The sequence below is a fragment of the Entelurus aequoreus genome, linkage group LG01 (assembly GCF_033978785.1).
Source record: "Entelurus aequoreus isolate RoL-2023_Sb linkage group LG01, RoL_Eaeq_v1.1, whole genome shotgun sequence".
NCBI classification, from domain to species: domain Eukaryota; kingdom Metazoa; phylum Chordata; class Actinopteri; order Syngnathiformes; family Syngnathidae; genus Entelurus; species Entelurus aequoreus.
This window is the reverse complement of record NC_084731.1, coordinates 18,194,197-18,208,341: the sequence shown is the minus strand read 5'-3', so window position 1 is coordinate 18,208,341 and position 14,145 is coordinate 18,194,197. Positions and strand designations below refer to the sequence as shown.

General features: G+C 39.4%; 1 protein-coding gene across 2 annotated transcripts; it reads left to right on the top strand.

The window, feature by feature from the left end:
• The first annotated feature begins 2,432 nt into the window (after nt 1-2,432).
• On the top strand, nt 2,433-9,098 carry LOC133657022 (zinc finger protein 629-like). 2 transcript variants are annotated; one of them, XM_062057941.1, is made up of 3 exons: nt 2,433-2,691; nt 5,660-5,752; nt 7,164-9,098. In XM_062057941.1, exons 1-3 carry the CDS (start codon nt 2,550-2,552, stop codon nt 8,009-8,011), a joined length of 1,083 nt encoding a protein of 360 aa, XP_061913925.1. In that variant the 5' UTR covers nt 2,433-2,549; the 3' UTR covers nt 8,012-9,098. The 2 variants fall into 2 exon arrangements, with proteins under 2 accessions (XP_061913925.1, XP_061914009.1); XM_062058025.1 differs by lacking the exon at nt 5,660-5,752.
• Nucleotides 9,099-14,145: the final 5,047 nt, after the last annotated feature.

Genomic DNA, 14,145 nt, shown 5'->3' with positions numbered 1-14,145 from the left:
GAGGCATAACCCGGAATAAATCATCTCGTCTACGTTTCATGGACATTTCACGTCGGCTTCTGTTAGCCCTCATAGGCATATTATTTTAGAGAGAATGGGCGGATCCATCCATGAAATATTGATGTCAATAATAATGAGTCATAGTGATATTTGTCTTTTTTATCTTTATATTCATTTTTGTTGTTTGCTTTGGGTTGGGTTTTTTTTAGGGGGGGTATTGTAAATCTTACATTTATATTAGAACTGTCGTATAATTATTTTTAACATCAATCATACATATCAGATTTATATATATATACTTGGAGCTGATGTACTTGGTCACAGCCTTGGTGCCCTCTGGCACAGCGTGCTTGGCCAATTCCCCGGGCAGCAAGAGATGGACTGCGGTCTGAATCTCTCTGAAGGAGATGGTGGATCTCTTGTTGTAGTGTATATATATATATATATATATATATATATATATATATATATATATATATATATATATATATATATATATATATATATATATATATATATATATATATATATATATATATATATATATATATGTAGGTATATTTGGATGTATATATACATAGGTATTATATGTGTATGTATATATACGTGTATAAATATATATATGTTTATTTGTATGTATGTATGTATATATATATATATTTATATATATATATATATATATATATATATATATATATATATATATATATATATATATATATATATATATATATATGTATATATATATATATATTTATATATATATATATATATATATATATATATTTATATTTTATATATATATATATATATATATATATATATATATATATATATATATATATATATATATATATATATATATAGATAGATATATTTTTTTTAATTTTTTTTTTATATTTTATATATATATATATATATATATATATATATATATATATATATATATATATATATATATATATATATATATATATATATATATATATATATATATATATATATATATATATATATATAATTCTGATTAATCACAGTTTGTTCATAGTTAACTCAAAATTAATCCCAATTAATTGCACATAAAAATATTTTTTGGTCATTAATAGGTGTACCCTAAACAGATAATTTTCAAGTTTTTATTACACTGATTGTCAGTTTGCTTTAATGAAACATTTTTAAACATTATGCTTCTTTGAACAGCTCAACACAGAAAGAATATAAACACGCTTAATGACAGTTGAAACAAACAAAAAAAAGACCTGCAGTGCATTGGTGTCTTGCCAGATTTGGAATCTTGCAGGAATACAGAATTTGGATCACTTGCATTCCGAGGGGAGAAGTTTACACCATGTTTAGACACCAGTTTCACGCATTTATAACACAAAATGTGGATTGTTGTGATCATAATTTGATGTATGTATGTATATATATATATATATATATATATATATATATATATATATATATATATATATATATATATATATATATATATATATATATATATATATATATATATATATATATATATATATATATATATATATATATATATATATATACACACACACACACATATGTATACATATTACAATATTTTTATTTGTGATAAGCCCTGCGATGAGGTGGCAACTTGTCCAGGGTGTACCCCGCCTTCCGCCCGATTGTAGCTGAGATAGGCTCCAGCGCCCCCCGCGACCCCGAAGGGAATAAGCGGTAGAAAATGGATGGAAGGATGGATAATAATAATAATAATAATAGTACTGTTGTTTTAAATTACTGTTTATGATGTATTACATGTATTACATGTATTACATGTTGAGTGTTATTATGACAATGACAATAAAGTAATTGATTGGGGTATTAATGTAATGTAATATTGATTAACTGTTTTACAAATAAACTGGTAAAAAATAAAAAAATGTAATTGTTTGCCTATTTATCTTGTATTTTAGTTTACTTAAAACTAAGAATCACACATTTTTAAGGCAAAATCATTTATGCAATTTATTCAGGATAGCCCCTCGAGATGCAGCAGGTACGATACCGCAGTCGTTTTCAAGGACCACCTTCGATACCTGTATTTACTTGGTATCGAATTGATACCAGTATTTGTATCCCTAACATATGCTGCTCACATACAGTAAGTAGCATGGTTCAAAATGTCAAGAGGAACTTGGGAAAAAAAACAGTGACTCACAGGCGCTTTCTGCTGATGTGGCAGAGTACTGCGTCTACCGTTTGGACTTTTTCTCAGTGGTATTTTTTTATTATTTTTGTATAGTAATGATATCACACACTTACACCAAAGACTTTACACAGGCTTCAATAGAAATACATGGCGTAAAATATGTACCATAAATATTTCTGCAGTTTCGATAAATATTTTTTAATAAATTGGTGTTATTCCGCTTCCGTCCAGTAAGAGGCGGAATGCCAGTCAGCCCGAAAGAAGAAGAAGAAGAAAGCGGAAACCAATAAAAAGAAGAAAAATAAATCCGAGAAGCTTGTGGACACCATCGACTTGTTGTGTTGGCGTTCACTTCAAAATGTCTTCCCTTGTAGTATTTAGGTCATTTGTCAGTGACAGACTGACTGTGGCCGTGGAGGAAATAATGGGGATGTTTGAGAAAACAATGGCGGAATACAAGGAGGAGCTGCTGGGAGCTCGTCAGCCCAACAACAACTGCGGTACACCTCTGTCTTCTTTCTAGCATCTTCTTTTACTAACATGTAGCTATTGACTGTTTACTGCTGTTGTTTTGTGTACTCAATGTTCAACCAGAGACAAAGTTGTCTGTAAGATTAAATGCAATCAATCAATCAATGTTTACTTAAATAGCTCTAAATCACGAGTGTCTCAAAGGGCTGCACAAGTCACAAGACATCCTCGGCTCAGATCCCACATCAGGGCAAGGAAAAACTCAACCCAATGGGATGACATTGAGAAACCTTGGAGGGGACCGCAGATGTGGAGGTCTTTAAGGGCAAATACCATCCATCCATCCATTTTACTACCGCTTGTCCCAAACGATTTAAATAAAAGGCAAAGGACAAGCGGTAGAAAATGGATGGATGGATGGATGGCAATTGCAGGGAATACTCTTAATATTTAACTGATATTGTTACACTGCCATTTTTATATTTTGTCTCATTATAATTATGATCAAAAATATCCAAGAATATGTTTTTATTGCATTTTAACATAATTGTAGATGCAACCATGTTACAACAAAAAGTAACTAATTATTAGGGGTGTGGGGAAAAAATCGATTCGAATTTGAATCGCGATTCTCACGTTGTGCGATTCAGAATCGATTCTCATTTTTTAAAAATCGTTGTTTTTTTTATTATTATAATTTTGTAATTTTTTTTATTTTTTTTTTTTAATTAATTAATCCAACAAAACAATACACAGCAATACCATAACAATGCAATCCAATTCCAAAACCAAACCCGACCCAGCAACACTCAGAACTGCAATAAACAGCAATTGAGAGGAGACACAAACACGACACAGAACAAACCAAAAGTAGTGAAACAAAAATGAATATTATCAACAACAGTATCAATATTCGTTACAATTTCAACATAGCAGTGATTAAAAATCCCTCATTGACATTATCATTAGACATTTATAAAATATTTTAAAAAAGAACAATAGTGTCACAGTGGCTTACACTTGCATCATATCTCATAAGCTTGACAACACACTGTGTCCAATATTTTCACAAAGATAAAATAAGTCATATTTTTGGTTCATTTAATAGTTAAAAAAAATGTACATTATTGCAATCAGTTGATAAAACATTGTCCTTTACAATTATAAAAGCTTTTTACAAAAATCTACTACTCTGCTTGCATTTCAGCAGACTGGGGTAGATCCTGCTGAAATCCTATGTATTGAATGAATAGAGAATCCTTTTGAATCGGGAGAAAAATCGTTTTTGAATCAAGAATCGTGTTGAATTGAAAAACAATTGATTTTGAATCGAATCGTGACCCCAAGAATCGATATTGAATAGAATCGTGGGACACCCAAAGATTCACAGCCCTAATAAATAGCAAATAGTATTTTTTTTTTAACCCCACATCGATTCCCTCCTTTATGCTGCTCTGTTGGAGTTTTTGGGACTCATTAAGATAGGAAAACTTATCAAAAGAAGAAAAAAATACAGAAAAAAGGCGCGCACGCTGAAGCACTGAGTAGTGGCTGATTAGTAGTGTACTGCAATGTGCAGCAAGTGACTGGAGGACTCTGCCTTCTCACTAAAGCGCTGCGACCCGCTTTTTGCCTGCAGGCAGAACACAAAATGAATGAATGAAGCGTTCATACACAAAGACATGGTGCACACAAAGGCACATTGGCCTCGATCTAAAAGACTATAAATCGAAAGGTTCGCAAATAGAGGGGTTGGTAAAACCAACTGAATATTTTAGTACCGGTTCCAAAATGTATTTCGATACTTTTCGGTACTTTTCTAAATAAGGAGGCCACAAAAAATGGCATTGTTGACTTTATTTTAACAAAAAAAATCTTACGGTACATTATGCATGTTTCTAATTGCAATCGAAGAACAATGTTGTCCTAAAAAAAAATAGTGAACATACAAGACAACTTGTCCTTTAGTAGTAAGTAAGCAAACAAAAGCTCCTAATTTGTCTGTTGACGTATGCAGTAAAATTTTGTATCATTTCTCATTGTGTTTTGTCAATATTATGACGGACTTGTTCATTTACTGTTAATATCTGGTTACTTTCTCCTTTAACATGTTCTATCTACACTTCTGTTAAAATGTAATAATCACTTATTCTTCTCTTGTCTGATACTTTACATTAGTTTTGGATGATCCCACAAATTTGGGTATCGATCCGATACCAAGTAGTTACAAAATCATACACTGGTCATATTCAAAGTCCTCATGGTTCCAGGGATGTATTTACTGAGTTTATAAACATATGTTATTTAAAAAAAGGTGACAATAAAAAATATCTATGTAATCATAGTAGTATCGACTAGATACGCTATTGTACTTGGTATCATTACAGTGGATGTCAGGTGTAGATCCACCCATGGCATTTGTTTACATTCAGGGTGCTAGCGTGCTGTTAGCGGTTAGCTATCGTATCCTCCTACGGTGTGTAGTGAAGCATGTTTAGCTATTCCTCGTCCTGCAGGGATGATACTTGTTAGAAACTGACTTTATTCGTCGCCATGGAGGCGAGGATTAGTGATTTAGAAGTAGCTAAAGCACTGCAGACTGCGAATGGATGTTCGCTGCTAGCTAGCTAGCCATGTCTTAAAGCACCTCTTCCTGAGGGCGTTTCAGTGTTATAGCTTCACCTTTATCTTGAGTTTTTAAGCCAAAATGCGTCCGTTCTCCCTTTTCTGTCTACACACTGTGTCTGCTTGTAAGTACTCTGTGATTGTGCGCTGCCGAACATGCTCGTAAAACCAGCAATGTCATGACGTGACGACGCGCCTGTACTTTTCAAACAGAGTATAGTACTGTTTTTGATTCATTAGTACTGGTATACCGTAAAACCCTACTATGAACCAAAACCAATTCGAAAGCATGTTGGTCCTTGTTCAAAGTTACAGTTTGTAATAGGGTCTGATTAATGTTTCTAAGAACTCTACTTTGTGTTTCTATTTCAGATGCTGCTCAGCATATCCGGCCTATGCTAACCACAGTGAAGGTCTCTCCTGTGCATCGGGAGACGAGTCCAGTGCCTCCATACATCAAAGAAGGTGCGCTTGTTTAAGTCTCTGTGAGAAGAAGAGACAACAAAGAGTGAGAAACGCCTGTAGTGTAATGCCCGCATCTAAAAGCAACTGCCTGAGAACGTATACTCGAATATCACTATATCGCACAGAGACAAACCCGCGATATATCGAGTATGTTCGATATATCGCCCAGCCCTAATTCATTCACTTTCTTCTTTCCTTCGTGGATTTACCATGAATTGATTACGTGGAGCCCGACTTAAACAAGTTGAAAAACTTATTCGGGTGTTACCATTTAGTGGTCAATTGTGCGGAATATGTAGTGAACTGTGCAATCTACTAATAAAAGTTTCAATCGATCAATCTAAACTTCACCGCTGCCGCCCCAAAATAAAAGTTCTCTGGCTGACGAGGACCACTGACACATCTCATCTCTGCATATTTTACTAGAATATCCTTATGGGCATTACATATATCAAAAATCAAGTACCTACTGTTAGGGATGATGTTTGATAAGAAATTATCGAGTTCGAGCCCATTATCGAATCCTCTTATCGAACCGATTCCTTATCAATTCTCTTATCAAATCCAAATAGGTTGTTGTATATGGGGAAAAAACACACAATATTTGGTTTAACAAAAGCTCACTTTTATTTTATAAGAAAAAATAAAATTAAAAAAATAAATAAATATTGACTGTTGTTACCCAAAGTATATTAAGTGGGATTTTTCAGAAAAATACATATATACAGTAACACAAAAACAACCTGTCTCTGTGATCACTATAGGTGTATAAATAACAATATAGTGTTAAATAAAATCAGTCCCTTGGGCACGAAACTGAAAATAATACAGCTCTCCAAAAAGTGCACTTCTGTTGTTATTGGAACATCCTTCTGGGGTCCATCAGTGTGGCCTCCTCAAAGAATGACTGTACGTCCTTGTCCAGGAGGGAAAATGAGGGACAGACACAGCATAGAATTAGGGGGAAATTAGCTGAATGTGAAGACTAGGCTGTCTGTTATTAAGTCTTTAGCATTAGTATGTGGAATTAAATGATGGAATGGATTAAGTAATGAAGTTAAACATTGCACTGATATGATCCACGGGATTCATTCCCAGGGATTCAAATAAAGAACCAACTCTCTTTTTTTACTATAGTGGCCTCGATAACGGGAACCGGTTCTCAAAAAGGGATTCGAGTCCATGGAATCAGTTCTTTTCTTATCGAACAACCGAGAGAACCGGTTTCGAACATCATCCCTACCTACTGTACTGTTTACTTGTTGAAATACCCTTTACAAAGCTGAAATCTACCCAAACGACCACTTTGCTGCTGCCAAAAATGTATTTGAAGGGTATTTGTTTAAAGTTACAGTTTGTAATAGGGTCTGATAAATGTTTCTAAGAGTTCTACTTTGTGTTTCTATTTCAGATGCTGCTCAGCACATCCGGCCTATGCTAACCACAGTGAAGGTCTCTCCTGTGCATCGGGAGATGAGTCCAGTGCCTCCATACATCAAAGAAGAACCGGAAGAAATCTGGACAAGTCCGACAGTAAATCCAGAGGAGTTTGGTACCTCCAACGTCCTGTTCCCCTCTGCTCCTGTTAACGATGAAGGCGCTAAAGAGAAACCTCTGTCCTCTAGCATACAGCAAAGGGAGAGTGTTGAGCACAGAGAAACCGCTTCGTCAGTCTCCAGCCCAGGTGAGCCATTTGAAGGCGAACTTTATGGAGAGGACCCCAGAGGCTCCGGTGCGATTTTTCACTCGGATACAGCTGGTATTCTAAAAGCAGCCAACAATAGTCCACCTGCGGTTTTTCATCATTTAATGACGGAAGTCTTGAATAATGGCAGGAACTTTTTCATCAAACCTAAGCCGCCGTCAGACTCGCAGAAGTACGTCGATCCCGTGCCTCCTAGCGCTCGCCATCCCTCGAAATGTTACGAGTGCCCAGAGTGCGGCAAAATATTCAAATACAACAACATTTTGCAGAGGCATATGTCGTGTCACACCGGAGCCAAGCCTTTTGGCTGCATTGAATGCGGCAGAAAATTTACACAAAAGTCGAGTTTGGACCGACACAAAAGAATGCACACGGGGGAGAAGCCTTTTAGTTGTTTGTTTTGTGGAAAAACCTTCACCCGCGGGGGGACATTAACCTCACACATGAGGTTTCATACGGGGGAGAACCCTTTCACTTGCTCCATATGCAAGAAAAGTTGTAACAACAGGGCGGCGCTTTTGAAGCACATTCGCACACACGAGAGTTACATATAGTAAAGAGTTCAGTCTCAAGTGTTAGTCATTTATTTATGGTGATACAAAATGCCGGTTGCAAGCAGTGCTTTTCCACAGCTGCTGAACCGTAAGGGAACACATTTATGCAGTCTTTTGAAACATCACCGGACGTCCGCAGGTTAATCCGTTCTAAAAGGTCACGTGAAGACAGAATCATACACACACATGAAATAATTGCATTTTCTTACCCAGAATGCAAAATTACAAAGCTTCAACGTACAATTTGAAGGACCCATAGGGTCCAGATGACTAACATTTACAGGTTATCTGTAGTTATTGCTCTTGAAAATTAATCTGGTCGTCACTTCCCATAATTTTTGACTTTCCATCACCAGACTCAATATGCCACAATTACTAGACCTGGCCTCGGTTCTGCTGATGCAAACCCCGGTTCCTAAATGTGCTGAAATGAGTGTGTATTTAGGGGAACATTGTACCTGTAGACATGTTTTTTAGGCCCAGAACTCTTGAATTTCAATCCTAGCAATAAATCACCAAAAGACGCAATCCCTGATTTAAATACAGTGATACCTCGATTTTCATACGCAACACTTTGTTTAATTCGTTGTTGAATGAAAATGTCAAATCATGCCTTAGTTTTCGTACACTGTCTCGTAATCATTCAGCCGAACATTGCTTGTAACCAACTAGTTTGTCAGGCGGCTTATCATTGTGCGTAATCGAGTGACCCAAGGTTTGCTCGATATTGACGATAAACAATATAAGCTTTTAACACTATCATTATATCGTGAGAATGCATGACGATGACACATTCTAGCTGTGTCCTGTCAATTTGACAGCGACAAACAGATGTGTCCTCAATGTACCGTAGACATATTTTTAGGCCCCGAACTCTGAATTTCTGCACTTGATGTAATAATCATATGTCCGTATTTCCGTAGGTGTGTGCCCTTGTTTGTGTTTGTTCACGTCTGTCAATGCACCTCGCTTGAGCGATAGGTGGAGAAAGACAAAGTGTTGGTGGGGGTGTGTGTAGAGATGGTGTGCAAATTGGAACTCGTGAGCGTTGCTATTGACGTGTTATGGTCAGAATAAAGAAAATACAAATGAGCGTTAGACTCTGTGTGACTTTGTCGGGATAATACAACAGTGTCTTAACGTTTCAAAATAGTAGATTACTTGTTACTGGAAAACAAGTGTTAATCTGCCTTCCATTCATCCATCCATTTTCTACCGCTTATCCCTTTTGGGGTTTGATCCATCAATAGTCAGATGTGCCGCACAATTGCTGACTGTCGCTCTCATTGAAACCTGCTGTCTGTAGCTGAACCGCATCAACTCCGCCAAGCAGTTGCGGCGTTCTTAAATAGTAGGGGTGTAACGGTACGTGTATTTGTATTGAACCGTTTCGGTACGGGGGTTCCGGTTCGGTTCGGAGGTGTACCAGCGAGTTTCCACATGGACATGTCCTCTTTTGCAGGGCTGTCAGGGCGGAGTTTCTTAAATGCCTCAAATGTCCGGCATTTTGAGTTAGGGTTGCGTGTATTTTCAATGTACGTTCAGGGTTAAGAAGGGGTTAAAAACAAAACAAATTGTGCGAGCAGCAGCATTGGTGAGGGAGGGGCAGAGACGGAGAGAGCGAGAGAGTTATGATAAACGCGCATGCGTCGCCAGGCTCTGCTTTTTATCCATAGATTTATCAGATTTAATTTTTTATTATCTATAGCAAGGGTGTCAAAAGTGTACCCCGGAGGCCGTTTGCGGCCAACAGCTAATGTTTTAAAGGCCCACGGCACATTCTAAAAATACTATTAAAATAAACAAAAACATTACAAAAGTGAAATAAAAAAGCTTAAAGGTTAAATGTAATTTAGAAAAAGTTGGAATGTTGACTAATAAAACAAAGCTGTTTTTTTTTCTTTCAAACTGTCATTGCTCAAAACATAATATTGAATCAAAATCAATGTTATTATGAATTATTGACCTATCCAACGTTCCGATTACTTCACATCAAATATTCCACTAAGAAAAATATTTTTGGTGGGAGATTTTGCAAATTTGGTAAATAAATAACCCAAAAATGTATATTTTGTTGTTTTCTTACTGTACCGAAAATGAACCGAACCCTGACCTCTAAACCGAGGTACGTACCGAACCGAAATTTTTGTGTACCGTTACACCCCTATTAAATAGCCATTTTGAAAACATCCAACCGCATAGTTAGCTGTAACTGTCGACCCACTCGATTTTATACCGGGTGATTAAAAAAGAAAACACCAAAATTATCACTCGATATTTCAAAAATGAAAAACAATAGAAAACCTAGCTTGAACACATGTATTGTACATAACTTCCAGTATTTATTTCATGCTTTACAAGTGCTCAATCGTCGGTGATCACTCGAAACGAGTATGATTGTCCTCCTGTTGGTGGGATTGCCTTCAGGAGGACGCCTGTGCATGGAATCTTTTAAAGTGGGGAGACTGGTGCACAGACAGCCACCACACTGTCCTTTGCAAAGAGAAGGCCAGGGTCCAATGGCATGGAGACCAAGACAATTGGGGGCCCATCTTTGCTGCAGCCTTCTTCCGCCTTTGTGACCGTTGTGGCGCTTCTATGCAACCATCATCCGCCCGCTCCGCCGTTGAGGTCTTTTTCGACGAGGGAGACGTGCAGACGCCAACGTCAAGTGATCAATATGGTCTGCCCCACAGAGGTAATATTGTAGCTTTCCCCCGTGCCAGACTTTTAAAAACTTTGTTCATGCTTTTTCTTCTGTAAATGTTTTGGAAGGACTTGACCAACTCTTACTTTATCTTTGTCATATACTCAACTATCTCATCTTACTTAATTGGCTCTGTGGCGGAGCGAGTCACTCAAAACCCTCGTGTATCTATTTGGACGTGTTGTCCAAATACCCTCTGTAAGGAAGGGATAGTAGTTCTTTTAGAGTTGGGACACGATGGACAGATTCCGGCCAGAGAATCCTTTAATCATCTTTATTGTTGATTTAAATGTGTATGGTTTTGTGTGTGTGTGTGTGTGTGTGTGTGTGTGTGTGTGTGTGTGTGTGTGTGTGTGTGTGTGTGTGTGTGTGTGTGTGTGTGTGTGTGTGTGTGTGTGTGTGTGTGTGTGTGTGTGTGTGTGGTATTTAGTCGTCAACGCACACAAGGCTGGCTGCCACCACTGATTGAAACCGGCTATTCTGACAAAGACGTGCTTTAAAGGGGAAATGACGTCACAGATTGACCTATCAACCTAAATGCATAGGAACATTACAAAACTGGTTAAAGGCACACAATAGGCTTTCGTACACAGCCGCCCCCAACTGTCCGTATGGCAGTTGAAACTAGAAGAAAGTCTATGAGGTAGTGTCCTCGTCATCAAGAGGTGGAAGCATGATCAGTCGGGCGACTGGGCGAAGGTAGGTGCGATTCTTCACTTGTATTCTGGCAGTCCAGACCCGTCCATCTGCTCCTGGATGTGTCTGAGTGATCCGTCCTACAGGCCACGATCCTCGGGGGAGTTGAGGATCCACTATCAAGACAACTTGACCAGCCAAAAGGGTCTTGCCATCGTTCCTCCACTTGTTACGTTCTTGCAGAAAATCCACGGCGGAAGGTGGGGATGAAGCACCAGCAACAGCCGCCCCATGAAGGGAGCTAGCTGTCTCTTGTAGAAGCTGTTTCCATGTGGAGAACTTACTGAAATCAGTAAGCTGAGTGGATGAAGCACAGGAAATAGTTCCAACGAAGGCGGATTTCCTCAGCTCTGTGGCATCCGGTTCCAGGTCAGATGTAGGCAAATTGGGCCACTCATTTTCTGGCAGGTAAAGGAAGTGCGGGCCCTTATTCCAGCGGTGCTCTTGGATCATTTCCCAGGTTGACCACTTGTCAAGGAGATCTGCAGGCTGGATCTGGTCGTCCCAGCCAAGGTTGGACTTCCACATATCTTGGATGAGCACCTTACACCGAGTGGTAAATGGTACAATGAATCCTAGGGGGTCATAAAGCTTGGCCAGGACACTGTAGACATTTCGAAGAGTGGCAGCTGATGATTCTGTTGTGTGACGCTTGAAACTCAGAGTGTCATTCAAACAATCCCAGCATAGTCCAAGAGTGGGTTCGTGGAGGTTATCACTTGCTTTGGATAACCACAGCTCACTAGTTGCTGATCGTGCATCAGGTGGTAGATGGGCCACAACTTCTGGCATGTTGCTAGCCCACTGTCGGATCTCGAAACCTCCCTTGCTAAGAAGTTCACGCAGAGTGTCAATGAGAGCTTTGGCTTCTTCAACCTTACTCAGACTGTGGAGGCAATTATCCACATAGAAGGAGTGCTCAACCACTTGCATGAGCAGAGAGTCTGGTGGCTCATAGTCCCTGACGTGCTGCTGTAAGGCGTACACTGCACAACAGGGGCTGCAGGTTGTTCCGAAAGGTAGGACCTGCCATTCAAGGATCTGCGCTCTAGATTCCCTTTCCATGTTCTGCCACAGGAATCGAAGGAGTGGTTTATCATGGTCAAGTAAGCGGATCTGGTGAAACATTGACTTGATATCCCCGCTTATGGCTATTGCATGACATCGGAACCGCAAGAGGACTCCAATCATAGTAGGGCCCAACGTTGGTCCAGGGAGGAGATGATCATTCAAAGACTGGCCACTGTAGGAGAAAGAACAGTTGAAGACCCCTCTGTCTTTCCCATTGTGGTGCACCATATGATGTGGTACGTACCACGACTCAGTACTCTTTGCTGCCTCCTCTGAAGGAATCTCAGCAACGTATCCTGTTTTGATAAGTTTGTCCATCTCTCTACGATAAGAGGTTGCAAGGTGAGGGTCTTTGGCCAACCTGCGTTCAATGCTGCGCAAGTTTGGCATTACAGCATCTGAAGATGCACATAGCATAGTGCTTGGCTGGCGACGTAACAGGGGTGTCGCGTAGCGCTGGATACCATCAACAGGTACACGCTTAGAGTCAGTCTGTAAAAGAGAGAGACCTTGTTGGTCTTGCTTGGAACGAGATGCAATCTTCTCGCTGACGTAAGGGAGAGTATCGATCTGCCAGAGACGTTCCACATTCTTGAAAAGTTCGGTATATGGGGATTCAGTGGTAACGTGCAGACAGGAAGGCTGATGGGAAGATGCATAAATCACAGACGGACCTTGTAGGGACCAGCCTAGGTTGGTACAGACTGCTATGGGGCCGCCAGATGGGCCTGCTCGCACCGGCTCTGTAGGAGCAAGAAGCTGGGACATATCAGAACCTATGAGGAGTAGCGGTTGCGCTCGATGGATAGGCAGCAAAGGAAGGTCTTTGAGGTGCTCGTAGCGTTTTTGGAGGGCCGCTACTGGATATGTGTGCTGAGATAGGCTCAGATTCTCAGCTGTGAAGGCATTTTTAATCCAATACTTCTTGCTTGGCTTGAAGATGGGGGAGACGTGAAGGCTGACTGACGAACCATTGAGCACTTTCACTTCTTGTTGAACAGTTCTCAGGTGAAGGGTTTCAGGATGCTTAGCAAGTTGTAGTTGCTCTACTGCATAGGGGAGGATGAGTGTTCTCTCAGAACCATCATCGAGCACAGCAAATGTCTCTAGAGTGCGGTCTCCATTTTGTAGGAGCACTTTAACAACTTTCAGCAAAACTCTTTGAGGGCTTTGAGGCTGTTCCAGGTAGACTGTGGGTTTTTGGTTACTCATCATCAGGACTTGTTGAGATGACTCTTGGATCGTGTCATGCAGTACTGTGAGGTGCGTCTCTTTGCATAATTTACAAGGGCGTTTAAGCGTACATGCTGCAGCTTTGTGGCCACGACCGCACTTCCAACATGTTACCTTCTTGGATCCACTTATTGATCTCACTGGTATTCAGTTTCTTGAAGTCCAGGCATGAGTTGAGGTAATGTTCCTTACTGTTGCAAAATGGACAATAAGGACTAGGTTTAAAGGGTTTTGACTTTGTCAGATTGGTGCTCTGGCTGCTACCAGTTTCACCAGAACATAAGAGAATTGATGCTGTCCTTTGTTTGGGCCATGGACTATTATAATCCCTCTTGGCAGGAGGAGGCCCCGGGTTGTAGAGGTGAGTGACTCGGCTGGCGAGGCGCTTAGCTTGAGCTTTAACTTGAAGCCAGGATGCCAGGTCGGG

Coding starts and splice junctions, on each gene's coding strand:
- LOC133657022 (XM_062057941.1), top strand. CDS start 2,550: ATGTCTTCCCTTGTAGTATTTAGGTCATTTGTCAGTGACAGACTGACT. Junction 2,692..5,659: donor TCAGCCCAACAACAACTGCG/GTACACCTCTGT, acceptor TTTCTATTTCAG/ATGCTGCTCAGCATATCCGG. Junction 5,753..7,163: donor GCCTCCATACATCAAAGAAG/GTGCGCTTGTTT, acceptor TTTCTATTTCAG/ATGCTGCTCAGCACATCCGG.